Raw genomic sequence first — 19,724 nt, forward strand, 5'->3', positions numbered from 1 at the left:
GTGTGTGTGTGTGTGTGTGTTATGTAGGTTAGAGGTAATGGGGGAGTATGAGCACATATGCTTGGCTAACTCACAGGTGAAGATATACAGAGGGGAGCCTAATGAAAAGAAAGAAATGAAGACTAAAGGGGAACAAGGTATTTGGCTTACTACAAGAAAAGGCAGAACAACTATGTGCCAGTGCATGACTGTGGGTAAAACAGCTCAATGCAGATGGTCAATATGTTTCTTTATCCAGTCGTGCACCCTGTACACCACCTTATCTAGATGCTATAGTTAATCAGCAGGATTGCCACAACTGGAAATCATTGGAGAGTAATTGTATTGAGGATTTGGGAGTGCAAGGAATTGAAAAATACTGGCGACCTGTCCAGGGTGTACCCGCCTTTCGCCTGATGTAAGCTGGGATTGGCTCCAGCCCCCCACGACCCTGTATGCAGGATAAGTGGTTGACGACAGATGGATGGATGGATGGTTGGAATTGAAAAATGACTAAGTCAGTTTGTTTTGTCAATATGAGAGAATCCTCCCCTTTTATAGCACGCACCCCATGTCCGCACTGCCATTGAAACGAAGGCCTTTTATATGCATGCAGTAAGAAAGCGGGAGGCTTTGCTCTTTAGAATGGTAATTTGCTTTTTGTTACCTAAATGAAAGCTACAGAAATGAATTTGTTGCTGGATGTGTAAATCAAATTGTGTATGGAATAAAAGACAATGCTGATCTAAAGGCCCATTCAGTCCCTGCTCATGTAAACCCCGGCCTTGAAAATGGCATTAATAAGCTGATCACGCAGTATTTTTGCACCTGTGTAATCCCCTTTGTGATGCTCAAACGCACAGCGGGAGGGGTATGCTGGGATGGGCGGAGGGAATCAAGGTGTGTTGTGGCGTAATCAAGGGAGAGATGGATTTTGCAGGGGATTTCATTGTCCTATTGTGTATATGCATCTGCTCACGTGTGTGTGTGTGTGTGTGTGTGTGTGCCAACATCCATTTTTAATGTCTGTGTCTTTGTGTCTTCCCCCATTCAGCGGCCAGGGGAGTCTTATTTCTCCATATTTGAGTCATGACCATCATTGTTTTCCATTCCCCGGTGACACTGAGCTCTTGTGATTCAAGTAGCAGGCATCGTGACTAGCGGGGCTACTGTGTGGGAGGATTGAGGCCAGGAATGTCACGTCTGATAGCCACCACCAAGTCTAATGAAGTCAATTAGGCATATGCTACTGGTGAGACAGAGAGGCAGGGGTCAAAAGATCCAGGCCTCTAAGTCATACAAAAACATACTGAAGAAGATGGAAGTTTTCTGAAGTAACATTCTTTGCACCTTCTCAGTAGCTGCTTCTTACTGCCACTCTACTTGTCATCTTTCCTCTGTCGTTGCTCACTCCTCTCCCGCCTCCCCTCCATTTGCCTGTACCTTTATCTCAAACAAATGGGATGCTATCCTGCTTCCTCAGTCTTCTTTTGTTGGTGATGATGATATTGTTTTACAAGAAGCCCCAAATTTGTCTCGCTGGCTATAGAAAATGCTCATGGTCAAGGCTGTTCTCCACCAACACATCATCCTGATGAATAATGAATTGTGTTAATCAGCAGGTATAAAAGTCATTTTGTGGAGCGATAGGAGTGTGGGCAACAACTGGAGCTAATGCATGAAGGCTGTGGGTTGAGAGGCTCGCATGTGCACCTGCGCAACGTAGCTGACCAGTTGTTGGCACAATTGGAGTGTGAGGAGTGGCTTTTGCAGGAACCCGATCATCCTGAACTTTGCCATTCTGATCTCTCTTTTGACTCAGTCGATCAAATTCAGTGATGGCCAGCTGGTCCTCTCTTGCTCCTTTCAGCCCCCTCTGTTTCTTATCAGCCAGTATTACAGACGCCTATCTTTCTAATGGAGCCTTTGAAGACCCCCCCCCCCCCCGACTGCTTTTAGGACTGGGGCATGATGCAAGTCATTGATTTTATTTTCTACCTTCTCTCTTTTGAGTGCCTGTTATTACATCTTCAGTCTGTGTGTGGCTGCACAGAGTCTATCAATAGTGTCCTGGTGCGATCAAAACATCTAGGTCAATAGGGGGGTTAATAAGCTGGTTTTTGAACCGTACCTTTCTCCAAGCGGTTCGACAGGTGAGCTGCTGCGTTGGAACCAGAATGACTGGAGGAGACATCTTCCCCTCTCTCAAGGCTTCCCTCTCTCCACCCTCCTGTCCCGCCCTCCAATCCTCGATCCTCTTTTCTCTGGCACAAAGCTGCTCAGTTGTTCATGAATGTCAGCTCAGTGCTGCCAGCACTCTCTATCTTTCCCTCCCTCTCTCTCCCTCCCTCAATCTCTCAGCCTCTCTTTCCCTCCTTCGCTCCTTATCTCCCACCCTTAGTTCGCTTAGTGTGCAAAGGAAGAACGACTGCAAATGAGTTCCTTGAACCACAGGGACCCCAATAAATAAAACTGTCAGCCAGAGATGTCGAAAGAGGGGGAAAAAAAGAGGGAAGGAGCCAGAGGCACACTCTCACTGAATATTTCATCACCCACCACCGCCACTCTGACACCCCACCCCCATCGCCCACATCCCCCATCCCCCCCTCACCATCCTTGCTCCCTTTCTCATGCCAACCCCCTATTTTTCGCCCTCCATCTTCTTCCGCCCCTCCTCCACTGGCTGCCCCTTATCATATTCTCCCCCATCCCTGCATAGCAACCAAAGCGTCCTGCTAAACAAAATACCACCTCCTGGACCCCGACAACTTAAACAAAATGGTTGATGGCGCTGCCTCTGGGGTCAGTTGTTAAAGAGGAGCGGTGATGGCATATTAAGTGGGACAGCTCTTTATCAACACCTGTATGTCACGGAATAGACTCTGTCATGGTCTTTGCCCGTGCAATTCCTGTGGAGTATAATCACCTGTGTGTGTTGTTTTCAGCAAAGCTTCAGGCATGAGCTCCTCCTTTTCTCTTTGCATACCACCACTGCTGCAACAGAAGGAGAACAATGAATGGCTGGTTTCTCTCTGTCTGCCTTTACAACAAAAGTGCCCCCCCCCTCCTTGTCTTGCGTCTCTCATAACAAACCACTACAGACAGCCATAAGAAAGCGTGCTTCTCTCGCAGGCAAATTTGAAGCCTGCCATGTGGTGTTGGGAGCTCAGTAGGAGTACATGATTTTCATCTTGGTGGTTTTGAATAATCCACACTAGTCATTATAAGGGTATTCAAGCCCCCTCTCTGTTTCTCCTGCTGTCACTCACTGTCGGCCCTTTTCTCTCACTTTTTCTCGCATGTGCTTGATAAAGCAAAGACCCTGCTCAGACATGACATGAAATGACATCTTGGAGGACTCCTTCACAGGCAATGGATATAAATACAGCTATGACTGCTCACTCTCACTGGGATTCAACATATAGTGTGAACACATATGTGTCCCCGACCATATTTAGTAAGACAATTCTCCTCCACATGGTTGATTTACCAACTCTGGCATGGTGCAGAAGTACAGAATAGCCACTGCAGTCCTCTCCTCCAGCTGTGTGACTGAGCACAAATGCACGTTTCTTTTTTTTCTGTTTAGCTGCAGTTGCAGTTTCATCACAGATAAAGTAAAATGTGAGTAGGGAAGTGAAATCTGATCACGAGCAGTCACTCGAGACGGATTCTGATGCCAGGTATGAACTGTAACCCGTTTTAGCTGGATGTTTGTGGATCGGAAGTCTGAACAGAACCACAGACAAACAGATAGTTACTTCTCGGGGGCGTTTTCCCTCATCTTCCTCCCTCCCTTTAATGAAACACCGGGCTGATGGTCTCCCTCAGGGCCTCTGACTTTGTATGCATGTCCGTTTGTATGAGTGTGTGTGATGTGGGTTGGCAAACTGCCGACTCATTCCCTTGACAGCTGTCAGTCACAGTCAGACACAGTCAGCGTCTCCTCCCCCTCCTTTTCTCTCTCGCTATCTCTCCCCCCACCCACCACCCACATTTTGGGATACTGCCTCCCCCCGAGGTCTCAAACAGACACACACACATCTTGTCTATTAGGTGACCTTTTGTACACAGAGTTTCCTAGAGACATCTGAGTTAGTGTGAGTTGTCACTTCACACCCTACTGAGTTTATTGTCTTACCAAAACTACAAAAAAACTAATCTTGGTGGGTGTGGACTGTACTATCAACAACGAAAAGGGATGAGTTTCTGTTTACCTTGCAGCATCCTTTATACTGATTGTTGCTGCTTGTGAACTGTTGATTATTTACACGTTGAAATTCAGCTATCAAATCATTCCAACCCCCTTACATCCTTTCACCTGACTTTCCTCTCTCTCCATCCTCTTTTTCACACCATGTCAATACCAATGTGCAAAGGTCACCCTGGCAACAGAGAGGTGGCGGTCGATAGAGAAATAAATAAGCAGAAGAAAAGAGAGAGAAGTGATGGAGGGCAGAGTCTGGTGATTCACAGGGTTAACTATAGGCCAACATCTCACAAGCACACTCCAAAGGCTGCAGGGTCTGGGGGGAGAGAAGCCTCTTCTCTCTTTTGCTGTCTTTGTATGTATGTCTCTGTTAATTGTTTTCTCTGCTTTGTCATTATTCTTTCTCACCATCTCTCGTCTTCTTTGTGCTCCCCTTGTGTAGCTTTTCGGTGCTGCTTCTGTCTTCCTGTCCACCCCCCAATCCCTCCGCCCCTCTCTGGGGACTGAAAGCACACAGACTGGAGGGGTTGCTGAAACCATTTTGGAGGCGTCACTTTGTATTTGCCTGTGCTGGTTGTTTCTGTATGCTTCTATTTTGGGAGAACCTGAGATGTCATTACTGCTGAGTCTTCAAGACCCAAAGAAGCCCCCCCCCAACAACTAGAAAATACATATGCTTACACGCACCCACGCACATGCACAGATTTCAGAAGTGAGTGGTAATACACAGTAACAGAGCCACAGGCATGCATGAAGGGGACAAGAGAACTTTTGTTGTTTAGTGTGAATCCTTCAACCAAGTCGTGACAACTCCGCTATTCTGTGCGCATTTGTGTGTGTCCATCCGGGCCACGGGTGGGTCAGTGAAGGCGTCCACACTTAGCCACTGTTAGCCGTTGCCAGAACTCCAAAAATGGGCAGCCCTTCCAGATCCGCCACGGACAATCGGCCATTCTGTGTTTGAGAGGCAGGCGGGGTGTATTTCCTGGACGTGGGACTGATTTTTCAGGCCCCGGGCCAGTCAGAAGGGTGGCCTCTGTCTCTGAGCTGAATGACACTGCTGACTGAGAACGGACTGAGGGGCAGTGTGAAGCAAGCGAGAGTGGGCTCTATTTGTGCGTGTTCTCAGATAGGTCTCAACCACCGCTCCCCAGCAGATGTAAATAGGCCAGTGTTACAGAATAGAGATTGATTGCATGATGGGCTAATGTGGTGTCTCTGTGTCTCTCTGAGTGGGGGAGCTTAATGCACTGTTGTGTGCATTTTAACTGCCATGCATGGTGCAGACTGTTCATTTACAAAGGAGGAAGTCAAAATGTAGGGGGGAGTTTTTCTCATAATCCTGATGCAGACCTACTTTGCAAATACCACTGCACCAATAAATCATGTATATCTTGCCCCCTATTGATCTAAAAGTATATGATTTTAATTTAATAAATTCTCGTTTGTCTACCTGCAGGTCAGTGACTTCCTGTCCGGCCGCTCCCCCCTCACCCTGGCACTGCGTGTCGGTGATCACATGATGTTCGTCCAGCTCCAGTTGGCGGCGCAGCAGTCCGGTGGTCCCCAGCTCCAGCACAGACACGTCATCACCCGGGGCAATGCAGAAACGGCAATGGGACAGCCCACTGGGCAGCCCCGTGTTCCCCACCCTCACCCCCACTCCCACCACCCCCATCATCCACACAGTCACCCCAGCCCCCACTTGTCCCAGCCTCACCTGGTACCTTCCTCCCCCTCTTCCCCGGGCTCCCCTTCCTTCCCCCTGCCCTCCACGCACCACCAGCCACTCCCTCCCATGTACCACCAGTCGCCCTCCTCCGCTCACTGTAGCCCCCCAACTCCTCCTCCTCCACCCCACTCCCCTCGCCCATCCCACATCCCTGGAGGTCTTTTCCGCTCTCCAGCCCATCACCATCATCACCACCACCACTACCACCAGCCTTCCTCAGGCCAACCCAGCCAAGACATCGGCCAGGCCAGCCCTGTAGCCCCCGTCCTCTGCCCTGAGGTAAACCTCAGAAATATTTATTGGAATCCACATTGTTTAACTTTTACATAACTGATGTCATCAAAGGCACTTAGCCCTCAATGGCGGGGATGGGTTATGACCGTTAGACCCGAGTGTCATGCACATCTAAATCATCCTCAATTAAATTGATTAGATTAGTGGGATATCCCAGCAGCATAAGGGCAAACCCGTGGTTCACTTAGGTCTGGAAAAGGTTTGCACATGGTGTGTGTGTGTGTGTGTGCGCGTTCGCTTCCAAACCACAGTGCACTTAGTCATCACTGGAGTGCAGTCTGGAGTGCAGTCTGCTTCCTAAATACATGCAAGCAGGCCAACACACACACATAAGCCAGGACGGACACTGCATCCATATGACCTCATCCTGCCCACCGAGATGTACTGGGAAAATGGGGGAAGATAAAGATCTTGAGAGAAAAATATTTAAAGAGAGACAGACTTAATGAATCGAAGTTGGTTTTTCATGCGAACACTGATCATTAACCTCAGTGTTGCTGGCCATTTATCATTAACCTTTACAACCATTTATTTAACTGTGGATAATAAGAACAGCTGCACACACATGCAAAAAAAATCACTTACTTGTCTCCACCAACCAAATCTGCTGTTTATACTTTCTCCACCTCCCCGAGCTCCAGCCTATGGAAAGTGAATAAGAACCAGATGTCAGTGGACTATGTGGGAGAGTTGGTTCACAACAAGAAAAACAGAGAGACAGGCCAGTTTAGCACTGAGAAAACGGAAATGGCTATTCCTCATCAGGCTTTCACATGTGTAACACTCACACCAACACATACTCACACACAAACACAGCGACCTTTGCCTTTGTTTGTTTCGATTTCACTTTCAGATGTCAATCTAGTGATCCAACTTAAGCTAAGGGGACGTAGCAGGGTTGCCAAGTTTGTTTTTTATCAGGTTTGAGTTAACAAGATACCCTGGGTGTTTTGGGGCTGTAGCATGCCAGAAGGCCCAGGTTTCCTGCTTTCTGGGGTTTCTTATAACCTTCAGCCTCTGCTGCAGTTTACTTACATAGTAAATAGTATAGTATTTACAACACCCCAAGGTAGAGGTCACATACACAACTCATGATGGGGCTTCCATTATGTACTGTATATATAAGGCGTATAGGTCAGAACATGATTTCAACATTTCACAGCTCACAAGTTATGCATGAATGTCATTTGATGTGTATGTTAACACAGTATGGGATGTGAGCATGGAATATCTCCTCACACAGATTGTGTACAGATGTGTTCTTTTTACACTGCTTTTCCATGCCCGAAGCCTTACTTAGTGCTATATAATTTCCCTCCAGGCTAACTGCAGCACCAACAGCCCCAACAGTGGCACCAGTCCCTCAACACGCTCCCGTAAACCAGGCGCCATCATTGAGAGCTTCGTCAACCACGCTCCAGGAGTCTTCTCAGGGACCTTTTCAGGTGAGAGGACACTGAGCTGCCAAGATTTATTGCTGCTCTAAGCAGTAACCATGCACACAGAGAGATCCAGCGGAAAGCCTCTTTTATGAGAACTTGCATGCTTCACAAAAAATTCCCTGAAAATCCCTCTGTCTGGTGTCAGGCTATATATGTGTGTGTGTGTGTATGAATGACCTCAAATGCTTTGACATTTTATTGAAAAACTTAGTAGACATTTCTTGTAATGCTTTTTCCATCTTTCCTGCTCCCTCTCTCAGGCACTTTGCACCCTAACTGCCAGGACAGCAATGGGCGTCCCAGGCGAGATATTGGTACCATCCTTCAGATACTCAACGACCTCCTGAGCGCCACACGCCACTACCAGGGCATGCCCCCCTCCCTGACCCAGCTCCGCTACCAGACCCAGTGTGGTTCAACCACCTCCCCATCCCCCTCACCGCCTCCTTCGCCCCCAGTTGCCGGCATGACGGGCGTCTCTGCCAAAGCTACCTCTGTGCCCGCCAACAGCCCTAGCAGCCCTCCACCGACTCTTCATCCACTTGTGCAGTGCCAGAGCCAGATCCGCATGTGCAAACCCCCTGGTGAGTGACTATACACCGCACTCTCTCTGCTCATTCAAGCATGTCATCAACACAAACAAAAACATACTCACATTAAGTCATTGTGCATCCCTTAAAGCAGATGTTCCTGCAGTTGCCACAGCTTCGGGGGGAGTGTCTGTGTCTGTGTGAAATGACTAGAACTTGTCATTTTACTGAGATCTGCTCTTACATTGCAACCTACTAAAGAATTCATTGTCATCTTTATCTTTTCTGTTTCTTTTCTCATTGCACATCATGGTTAGTTATCCGTTCTGTTGGGATGATTTTGCATCATTCTCTTGTTCAGGCAGATGTTTTCATCTTTAAAATCCTGACAAAGCAAGAACAGAAAAATCAGATTAAAGAATAAAAGCAGCCATGCGTATGTATCTCCTGGGTTTTGAGGCGAAGAGGAAGAGATGGGAGGCGGGGGGGTCTCCTTAGTAATGCAATACAAGCTTCTCCAGGCCTGTTCAGTCAGGCTTCACTTGTCAGGCAGCAGAGTTGGCTTTGCTTTTGTGCGCCGAGGAGATAGGTTTACCCCTTCAAGCCTGGGCTGGGCTATGTTTAGATTAGATTAGGCTTTGGGTGCTTTAACCTCCCTCTTAAAGAAGGGCTGCAGCTGGGGCAAGTATAGGCTGCGACCAGACCAACCTCGACATACCCATGCCCAAGGGCTGGGCCTGGCCAGGTGCTGGAGTTCAGATGATACTGGTTAGGCACCGAGTGTTTCAGAACCTCCTTTCCTTGCAGAGACACAGGATGTTGAGTGTCAGACAGATGTCCAGAACTGATAGCATTCAGTCAATGTTGTAAGGTTACACTGGCTGTTCTGAGAGAAACAGCATTGTCCTCGGCTGCCTCCTTATCTCCTGTGGAGGAAATCGAGCTAGTCTTTGGTGAGCTGCTGGTACATTTTGTTGAATAGTCTGGTAGGGAGGGTCCTGGAGTACAGTGATTTATGTTTAATGTTTTCTTTTGTCTGAGCATACATTTCTATTGCCATGCTTTGGCTTTGTCCCCCGACCTTCTGTTGCAAACAGAATGGGCTGTTTTAGTTGTAGCAACTGAATACATATTGTCTGGGAATATCCAGTATTCTTTTGCATCACCCTGACCAGTTATAATAGTACAGGCTTATTTTCCAAACTCAGGGAAGACCTCTCCTTCACTTCCCCCCACCTACGTGCACCCCCCCACCCTTCCCCTCTTCTCCTACTATTGTCATCTCTCTTCGTCTGCACTCAACAGCCCACGCCGCTGTTTCCACCATTTGCTGTCCAAAAACAGCCTCGTCTGTAAAATCCATCTCTCTGTCTTCCTCCCTCTCTTTCCATGTCTCTGTTGTGCATCAATACATTGTCTGTGTTCATTTGGCCTTTAAATAGATAGATTTATTCCGAAATGCAGCTCTGAAAAGAGTTTGCTTTGTGAAGTAGAGGGCATTGAGAGGAGGAGGAGGACGCGGAAGAGGGGGGTTGTTAAAACCACAACACTAAGCCCCCATTCTTCGTATGGGTGTTTATATCCTGTCCATCAGTCTACCAACTGCCCACTGATTACCCCTCAAAAAAAAAAGAATAGATGAAAGAATAGTCTGTCTAATGTCCTTTTCTGACTTTACTGCCTCCGTCCAACTTCCTGCTCACAGTGTACGCTTCCAGAAAGTGATGTGAATGGGTAACCTGTCCAACCAAGCGCAGGGTAGCTCACCGAGACAATGAATGTGCTGGTGTGTTTGTGTGTCTGCGTACCTACTTGTATTCTGTTCCACATGGGGTACTAAGGAAGCCGATGACTAAGCGCTCTCAGGCAGGTCTTATCAGCCGACACCTGATGGCAGACTTACTGGACTTAACACCACGGCTTAACACTGCTTCACAGAAACCTGCCTTCATTCAGCTACAGGAATAACCAGCGCTTCCCATCTGCCAGAATGTGCATTTGTGTGTGTGCGCCCAGTCAAACTTGAGGTTGAAACTGCCTCTTGAAAATGTCACATAGCTTGGCCGTCTCACGAGAGCCTTTACCCTTTCCACTGCAAGTTCATGTGCGAGGGTGAGAAGACGAGCGTAAATAAAAAGCTTGAGCGTACACACATGCGCGCACACTCGCACACGCACACATTCGCCTGGTTAAAGGCTTTGTACGACTAGCTTGGTTTCTATGCTTTGCAGTGTGGACTTGCTGAGCTTGGGGATTTGTCAGTTCAGAACTTGTGTTGGATTTGAACAGGAGGGCTTTAGGATGGCCTGGCAGGCTGATTGTTAGCTAAATTCCTTTAGTGAGTAGGGTGGACCTCCCCAGCACCCCCCCTCCCCCGCCCTTCAGCCCCCTGCCCAGCCAAACCTATTGTGCAGGGGCCAGGGACAGGGGCTGCATACAGGGCACCAGGCTGAGCCATTGTGGAGCAGAGGAGGGGAGGGGAATGGGATTATAGAGCTGCCTTTTAGTCCCACTCCCACTGCAGCTGCCTTATTTCAACACAGACCCACAGAGAGGGGCAAAGCAGGGGCAAAGTTAGCCTCTCCAGCAACCCCTTCCTCTCTTGTGTCCCTTCCGCATCCCTTCACCTCCTCATGCCCCCCTTCGATTGTCAGGTCATGTTAGCTTCGTGCTGGCTGGGGCTATAGGGAAGCCAAAGAAGGAGAGAGGACAAGTGAGACAGAGAGAGACACAGGAAAGATCCCATGCCCTTAACATGCTGTATTTAAGCCCTGATCCGCTTGGCCGAGGTGCCGCACATCATCCACTGTAGGCTTTATTCCGCTCCTGTCAAACACACGGAGGTTTGGTGTGACACACATGCACCGGTAACTCAACGAGCGCCTCAGCACAGCACAGAGCTATCTAGCAAAAGCCAGCCAAGCACATCAGGTGCCCTTTCATTGTCGACAAGGAGAGTGAGAGAGGAGAGAGAGAGAGAATGCAAATGAAGTTTAAAAGTCATTGAGGAGCTTTTTCCCTGCAGGACTGTCACTGCCCTTTCACTGGCTGTCAAAATGCTCGTATTAGCTTTGATTTGATTGGTCGCTTTAGTTTGTGATTAGTTGGTTCACTTTTCTTTTGTGGTGTTTTTTCTTTTCCTATAGGTCAGGTTTCCCAGATATATGGCTGATCTGTGCTCCAAAGTGCTTTCTTGTGGTGACATTGAGGATTGGTAACCTGTTGACATTGAGGATGTAGCTATTGTCACATGCCAATATTAAAATAATACTGTGATAATTATTGTGAATTTTGCCCCTGCCATTTATTGGAGAAAGAGTTCAACTAGAGGAAACCAAGGCTGACTTTACTGCAATGTTATTCTCTTTCCCCTTCTTCCTCTCTGCCTCCTCTCTTTCTCTTTCCCTCTGTCCACCCCTCCCTGTCTCCCCTGGTTCCCTGGATGCTGAGCAAACACAATGTTCTCTCTGCAAGATCACAAGACTTATCAAGACAAACAAACAAACAACAGCACTAAGACAACTGCAAATGAAGGCCAATCTTGATAAAATCAATAAAAGGAGAAGCTCCTTCAATCTCCCCGTGCGTCCTGCACACTGCGGCCCTCCTTCCCTTTTCTCTACCTCCATCCTCTGCCTCTTCTCCTCCTCCTCCACCCACCCACTCCTCCCACCCTCCCGTGTGCTTCCTATCTCAGTCCTAGCTGTGTTGCTGGGCTGGGCTCAAAGGCAAGGAAAACTGACTGACGCATCGATTATTCATAGATCACCCCTTCTCCCTCCCTCCCTCCCTCTCTCTGTTTTTCTCTGGCTTTCTGTGCAGCTCTCGATGTATTTACAGGGCCTGTGTCAAAGTCTTCAGAGAGGAGCGTTTGGGGATGGAAAAATGTGCTGCTTGGGATTGAGTTTTGGTGTGATCGGCAGGCATGGGGATTGGTGAAAAGAGAGAGGAGGAAAAAGAGGCCGGCGTCAATGTACTCTCTGTGCCATTGACCTGTCATATGTGTGATATCTTCCACCGTGCGTTTCTAAGAAAAGATCTTTAGTTCTTCAACTGTCTTTTCTGTCACGCAGGGTTGTAAATGAACATGGGTTCTCTCTCTCTCTCTCTCATTCTCATTCATTCCCTATGTCTCTTACCCACCTCTCTCTGTGTCCTCCAAGGTTATTACGCTTACGTCAAACCCTTGTTTCTACTTTCAGACTCTGGGCCAGCCTGTGTGTATCTGTGTGTATTGTGTGTATAGTCTGTCCTTCTTAGCCAGCCCTAATAATAGCCCCACTGTCATAAACATAGTCTGAAGATCCTTGCGGCCAGCTGTGTCCGGCCCAGCCGCCCAGGGCTACGGTAGTGACGCTGATGAATGGCCACACAAAGTTTGGTGTAGATCCAAGCACATTCTCAGAGCTCTTGCCAAGCCAAAGGCCAAGACCTACAGTACCGCCAGACTTCACTTTACACTGCGTGTGTGTGCATTTGTTCTTATATATTGTTGAGTCATCTTAGTATATGTACCTCTTTGGAAAACAGGAACATTATTGAGTGTACTGCCCTGGTAAAAAAAAAAGAATTAACACTGAGACACTCTGTAGGCAAATTGTACCAGACAAACAGATTTTGTAAGTAGGCATATGTTGGCTTTGTGCCGTTTCATTGTGTACAGACTTATTTTGACACCGCCGAGAGGCGGTTTCGCTGTTGGCTAGTCAGAGCAGGGGAATGAGGGGAAGAGGGAAGACTGGTGGGGGTTGTATATGAGTGTCACATGGAGTTGAGGCAGCAGAACAATGGCTGTAATGTAGGAGAACCCCCCTCCCCCCCGATCTCTAGCGATGACATGCTTCCCTCACACAGCGCACGCGGCATCTGGATACACACACATACGTTTGCATCAGGACAGAACAAACATATTGGCAGGAGAGTGGAAAACCCCCAGTCTAATGTGGCTGAGTGTAATGTGAAGAAGTATTCTTTTCTGTTAACTCAGTGCTACTATTCACATCCGTTCTGCTCCCAAAAAGCAGCATCGAGGCGGCTTGATGGCAGTTTAGTTCTTTAGCATGCACTGCCAGACTGTGGTGAATATTTATAGCTGGAGAAAAAGCTCTGCAGCGCGCGATCCGATAAGCAAATGAGGGAAGGAGGTAAATTAAGCCCACACAGAGTCCGGAATTCATTCCAATAGTGGGGAGGGGGGGCAGAGGAGGGCACAATCGATTCGGAAAACTGCCACCTATGGCTGATTCTTTACCCTCCACCCTCTTCCTCTGTCCTCTTTTCTATCCCCCTTGCCCCTGGGGGAGGAATTCCTTAACCCACACCGCAACCCCCTCTCCTCTCCCCTCACCTCCTGCATCCCCTTCTTCACACTGCCCCACCTAGCTGTCTCTGGGGAGACATGGGGCAAGAGCTGGAGGAGGGTGGAGAAAAGGGGGGAGGGGGGGTTGGGTCAATGAGCTGAGAGTAGGAAGCTACAGCCATAATAAAGAAAAAAAATAGCAGGAAAAAAAACCCAATCTCTCCCTGTCTCTCTGTCCGCTTACAATTTCCATTCGCTTGCATTTTCTATTGAAAGCCAATAGCGTTGTCCTGGGCCCCGAGATGGATGGCTGCACTAGAGCTAAGGTTTAATCAATAGGTCTTTTTAATTTGCCATCGATCCACGTTAAAAGCTACTGCGGCTGTTGCTGTGTGTGTGTGTGTGTGTGTGTGTGTGTCTGCGTGTGTGCGTGTGTTTGCGTGCCTGAGTCTACACATTGCGCATGCGCTTTTTGTGTGAATACATGATGTACTCGAATGCGGATTCGAGTGTCTGTGTGTGTTTGTTCGTGTTCTGGTGTGCAGCAGAGGCAGAGATGGCCGTTGTGCTTCGGTTTATTGACATTCTAGCCCATTATTTAATTATTTAATTCCCAGACAGATACTAATGGAGCTGGCTAATAGATTGCGGTTTCTTTCTCTTCCTTCCAAGCCCCTGAATATACGTATGAATTGAATTAGGCTCGATTTGGCCACTGTAGGAAAGCATTCACAGTGCAATGCAAGGCTTCTCCCCCGAGACTGTATTCTCCTATAGGCACATCAACAGCTAGAAATGCACTTAGTAGCACATCCAGTCACTGAGGCATGTCATCTGCAGTTATGTGTGCAGATATCACAGGCAGCTATCAGTCGTCTTGTGGCTTGTGTTTGTTTGTTTTTGGCCTTGCTATTCATTCTCAAGGAGAGTCAGGTCTAAGAAGGTCTCCACGCTTAGCGATAAGGGGATGAAATGGCACTGAGGGGGCTAATGATGCTCAGTGGGGGAGGTTAAGCAGCAAATTCCACAACGTGCACATTGTGTGTGTGTGTGTGTGTATGTGTGTGTGTGTGTGTGTGTGTGTGTGTGTCAGAGCCAAGGGAATGATCCTAGCATGTCCTAGCATTATCATCAAGGCTGTGTTGCTTTATCTTCTGCCTGCTAAACACACACACTAAAGCACATAGACACATATTGACATTCTACTCACTCCCAGCTTATTTTGTCGCTAGTGTGGATTCTGTTCAGTGTATTGAGCATGCAAAGAGAAATATCCGACTGACCGTCTGTCCCCTTTCTCTCCCTTTGTCCAGGTGACCGCGTGCGTCAGACCGAGAACCGTGCAACTCGCTGTAAGGTGGAACGTCTGCAGCTGTTGATGCAGCAGAAGCGCCTGCGCAGGAAGGCCCGGCGGGACCAGCGCGCCCCTTATCAGTGGCTGCCCAACCGCAAGGCCGGACGCAGCAACAGCAACAGCAGCATGTCCAGCGAGGGCTCCCTGGACCTGGACTTTGACGATTCAGTGTGGAAGCCCGACGTCAAGGCTGACTTGAAGTCTGAGTTTGTCATGGCCTGAACCGTTTGATCCCACACGCTGAGGAATATATTAAAAGATGTGCAAAGCGTTGCCTGGGATTTACTTAAAGATATATTTTAAAGGAGTGGATTGGCAGGAGGTGACGCAGAACTGTGCAAAGGTCATCAAGGTTGTCCTTGTGACTGGCGTCTGTCACATGAAAAAAAAAAAGGCTCCCTGCAGACTTTAATCCCATTCTGTCATTCACAGTTGACCTTGGGGGGAAAAAACAGCAACAATAGCAACAGAACTTTCTTTTGATGCTTGGATTTGGACAGGCAACAACCAGACTTAATATACAAGACTTTTTACGGTATGATTACAAAGAGTGTACCTGAACTTGAGCATAGCAGAAGTGGGTGGTGGTGGTGGTATTTTGTTTTCTAAGATTTTGTTTTCTAAAGCACACTCTGGACAGCAATGAAGAGATCCACACTGGACTTATTAACAAGACAGGAGCACCAGAGGCCTCAGTGTTTCCTAATCGCAAGAATGGCAGAACTGCCGAGCTATGGATTATTCCAAAGGGCATTCTTATCGATCTCAAAACTCACCAACCAGAGTGTAGTTTCTACCTGTTACGGGGTGGTTAAACTCTTTTCTTTTTTTTTTCATTTTGAAACATATTATATTTTATAAACACAAAATATGTAGCATTGTTCACAAAGCATTCAGGTTTTCATATAACAGTTCAAAGTAGTTGTTGATTTGCACATTGTCTTGATTTATAACAGCTGGTCAAATGCGTGCAAGGAGGAGGAGGTGGGGCCTGAAATAGAATAAAAAATGAATATGGAAGTATTGATATCAACCTCAGTGACATAGGGTATCGATGGGAATGATTAATGAATAAACAAAATGAATTAATATTAACAGAAAGTGCTTTAGAGGATTTTAAAATCTTTAAAATGTATATGGGGAAAAAAAATCTATTTTTTATTTCTCTTCCTATCTGCTGTTTTCAAAAAACAGCATCCCTCTGTGGCTTCAGTCAAGTCATTGACTACCAACAAATGCATACATCAATTCAATCATTCAACATGATTGACTATCATGAATAACAGTCGTCTAGCCACAACAAATGATACAGAAAGATAAATTTCACCCAGCCCACCTCATGTCTTACAGACCTGAATGGACTTGTTGAGGGTTTGTATAAGTTTGTGTACATAAATGTGATAATTGGCAAAGGTTTATGAGGGTGTGTGTTTGATTTTACTGTAAATTGATTTAGAATATCCCATGTTTTTGTCCCGAGTTGTCTTCTCCCAAATATCCCTCTGTAGTTTCTCAAAATCATGAAGATCAGCGGCAGTGACTGCATAGGTCACTACTATATATCACAACAGTATAAAATGTCAAATTCTTAGTTGGTTCCCAGTTCTAAGCCCATCTGATGTGTACCCTTACCACAAGTCCTCATAATAATAACTATTTTTTTATTGGCAAAGAGGGAGAAGAAGTGGGATCTGTATCCAGCATCATTATCTAGTGCCTCCACCAGAACATCCATTGACATATCAGGTTAGGCCTTTCACAGTTCCGCTGCTACACATGGGGACTTCAAATAAAAAAAAAAAAGCTAGAGGGAAGAAGTGACTTTTCTTTGCATGCAGAAGTGTGAATTACACTGATCTCTTTTCTATTGATGGAAGAAAAAAATAAGAAGAAACTGGTGCTGTGGGAATGAAGGTTAACAACATGCATGAATTTGTGAAGAAAATAAACAATGCTGCTTTTGTTGGTTAGGTTTTTGTAATTTTTATTTTTTCAATGTTAGAACAACGGTGTCCCGCTAAACGTAGTGTGACGCAAAAAAACCCCAAAACAGATGAAGTTAAGTGTGGACTCGCGTCTTGCTCAGCACTGAACATTCCTGTTGTGTGACAATGAAGATGATGATGAGCAAAGAGCAACTGACTCTCTCTCTACTCCACTAACACTGGTTTTAACCCCCATGACTTTCAAGGACCCAGACAGCCCAACTGTTTAGCCACCTCCCCTCCTCCCAGCCTGAACGCCAACCCGAGGCTTGTGCGGACGCACTCTCGCAGGGAACCAACAGACCAGCGGATTTACAGGACTGTTGAGAGAAGCATCTGGTCTGTCTCTTTATCTGTCTGTCCGTCTGATCGATCGACCACCCTACCACAATTGCACTCCCAGAGATTGCAGTGAGAGATTACCTTTTTTGGTGAACCTCATCTTTTTTTTAAGTGGCCTTACCTTTCACTAAAAAAATGAGACATTTGGGGACAATGGGAGCGGGAATGTTTTGTTTTTTGTTTTTTAAACTTTCTGTGTGCGTCGTTGTCGGACTTGTTGTCATCAAGGCGCCATTTTTGTCACTGAGGACACTGGGCATCTGTTGTTTAGTGCTTTTAGCTGGTGGAGTCTCTATTATGTCAAGGCTTCTGTGCCTTAAAAATGTTGCCCTTGCTGTGTCAGTGTCAGATTTAAGCTTGTTTTCATTGGTTGATACACAGGGCTGTAGTATTCGCAGCCATGAAAGTCATAGATTTTAGGGGTAAGGCTTGTTTGAGCGAATCAGATACTATTTAAAAGTTGGTGTTGTTCCTCAAATACAGTCTTGGTCCCATTTCTTTGTTGTGTTGCCATGCTCGTTGGTCTCCGTTGTCCAAACCTCACATCCCTCTAAACTCAGTTGTCCCACCAACAAGCTGCAAAAAGCTACAAATCTGTGTAACTTATGTTAACTGAGGTTTACGCCAACAGCCCTGATTCAAAATAAGAAAGGTCCTCTGAGGACTCCAGACTACATGCACTTCCTGTTTCCTTCGATACAACATTATTAAAGGACAATATATCCCCTGCCCCTCTCAAATTTTATTTAAATCTTTTTTCATTTTGTATATGTATGAACTATACTCTGTGTGTGCCTCACTTCTGTGTGAAACTCAAAAAGATGAAACAAAACAAAAAAGATGACAAAAGCATTACAGAGAGGATAAAAAAACAGTATGTTGGTGGAATTCTGATCACGTCATTTAAGTTGCCTGTTCTTTCTTGTAGCCAACTATTGAAAATAACAGGATTCAAGAATACAATTTACAATGTTCTAGCTCTAGACCGGTGTAGCACATGTGTGACTGTATTAATTTATGAAACCAAAATGGTAACTGTGAATTATGTATTTCTTTGTGCATTTGTTTTTTTTAAAGCGGGGGAGAAGGTTGTCGGGACATGGCAACAGCTGATGCTCGTGTCCGAAAAAAACTGTTTTTGGTGGAAAATAATGGAAACGAAATGTGTTTCCAAAAAAAGAGAAAAAAAAGGAAAAAAAGGAAAATATGAAAAAATATATGAATATATTTTTTTTTCTTAAGCAATACATTTCAGTGTGACTTGTGATAGAACATTTTCTTTTTTTAGGTAATAAATAAATAAAAAACAAAATGAGTACGTCAGGTTGTCTCCGTGAGTATTCATTACAAACCCATTCAATAACATTGAGTGAAAGCTGCTTTTCTGTCTAATATTTCATGTGAGAATATTTTCCATGATGTAACATGATATGAGTGGCATATGAAAAACTAGAGAATTTTAGAATTGATAAAATATTATCTTACACTATATCAAAAGCTAATGTAATTGATGGTTGGACTAAACCATCTCAGCTGGCAGAGGGGTGGACAGAACATATAAATGAATTACTATGGGCCTACCAGGTAGAGGCTCAGGGTGTCTTGGTACCGTTACGCCAGAGCCTCAGTATGAAGTTACTATATTTAACATTTTCTGTTGGAAAGTCAAAGATCTCAGAAAATATGTGTGGCCTGATCCTTATTTCCTGCTCCTAATATTGATCTGATCTTTATCTGAAAGTAACTTCATGTTGAGTCCAACCAAATATTTTCATCACATTTGTAGACATTTATTTCCTGCATAATAAATCTTTACATAATACTTAATTTTAGGTGAAACTGTCAAACAACATCAGTTTAGATGTTTAATTAACATGCAAAATGTTACTAAAAAAGAACGTGGACCAAGGGTTTATGTGGGTGGGTGGAAGGTGGAGGTTGAAGCAGGGGACAGTTCAGAGAGAGAGAGAGCCAACAGAAATGTTCTGCACATCTGTGAGTGCAGCCCAGCTCAAGATGAGACAGAATATGGAAGTGGAGTGACAGATTGGAGAAGGAGAAAGAGCTGTGCCTCATGTGAAGCCCGCTTCCTGACACATGTACTCACAGCAAAAGGTGTTTTGATGCGGCACTCGTAGCATCCAACCAGCGAAAACAGAGCTTGACTTAGAGTATCAAGAAATAACTGAAAGAGGATTGAACATGAAAGGGCAAACCTACTGTATGTCAAAGCCTTGCTCAGATGGGGCGCCAGCAACATGGCACACATAGCACAATGACTGCTTCTGCACTTCACAGTCTGTATAGATAGATTGACACATTACAAACCTCTTAACAAGGCAAAAATCATCTAACTTCTTAATTCCAGACCTGTTATGTTGGTAATGTGTGACTATTTCACACCCATGCTTTTGCTGTGACCGGATTTGTTGTTTAGCAAAAAGCCGTTAGCATTTTTCATCTCTGAGATTTAACTCACGTTACTCGGTAATTCCATGTTAAAAAAAAAAGTCATGTGTTGCAGCAAGACAGGCCAGATGCCTCGTGTTGTTTACAC

At 45.9% G+C, this 19,724-nt stretch overlaps 1 protein-coding gene across 1 annotated transcript in view; it reads left to right on the forward strand.

Annotated features, from left to right (window-relative positions):
* midn (midnolin) overlaps positions 1-18,316 on the forward strand; it is a 27,781-nt gene extending 9,465 nt beyond the window's left edge. The window contains exons 5-8 of the mRNA XM_046049574.1: positions 5,649-6,200; positions 7,537-7,660; positions 7,918-8,241; positions 14,800-18,316. Of these exons, the coding sequence (XP_045905530.1) occupies positions 5,649-6,200; positions 7,537-7,660; positions 7,918-8,241; positions 14,800-15,062 (1,263 nt within the window). The 3' untranslated portion in view covers positions 15,063-18,316. The remainder of the gene's footprint in view (positions 1-5,648; positions 6,201-7,536; positions 7,661-7,917; positions 8,242-14,799) is intronic.
* Positions 18,317-19,724: the final 1,408 nt, after the last annotated feature.

Source organism: Micropterus dolomieu, linkage group LG05 (genome assembly GCF_021292245.1).
Source record: "Micropterus dolomieu isolate WLL.071019.BEF.003 ecotype Adirondacks linkage group LG05, ASM2129224v1, whole genome shotgun sequence".
In the NCBI taxonomy this organism is placed as follows: domain Eukaryota; kingdom Metazoa; phylum Chordata; class Actinopteri; order Centrarchiformes; family Centrarchidae; genus Micropterus; species Micropterus dolomieu.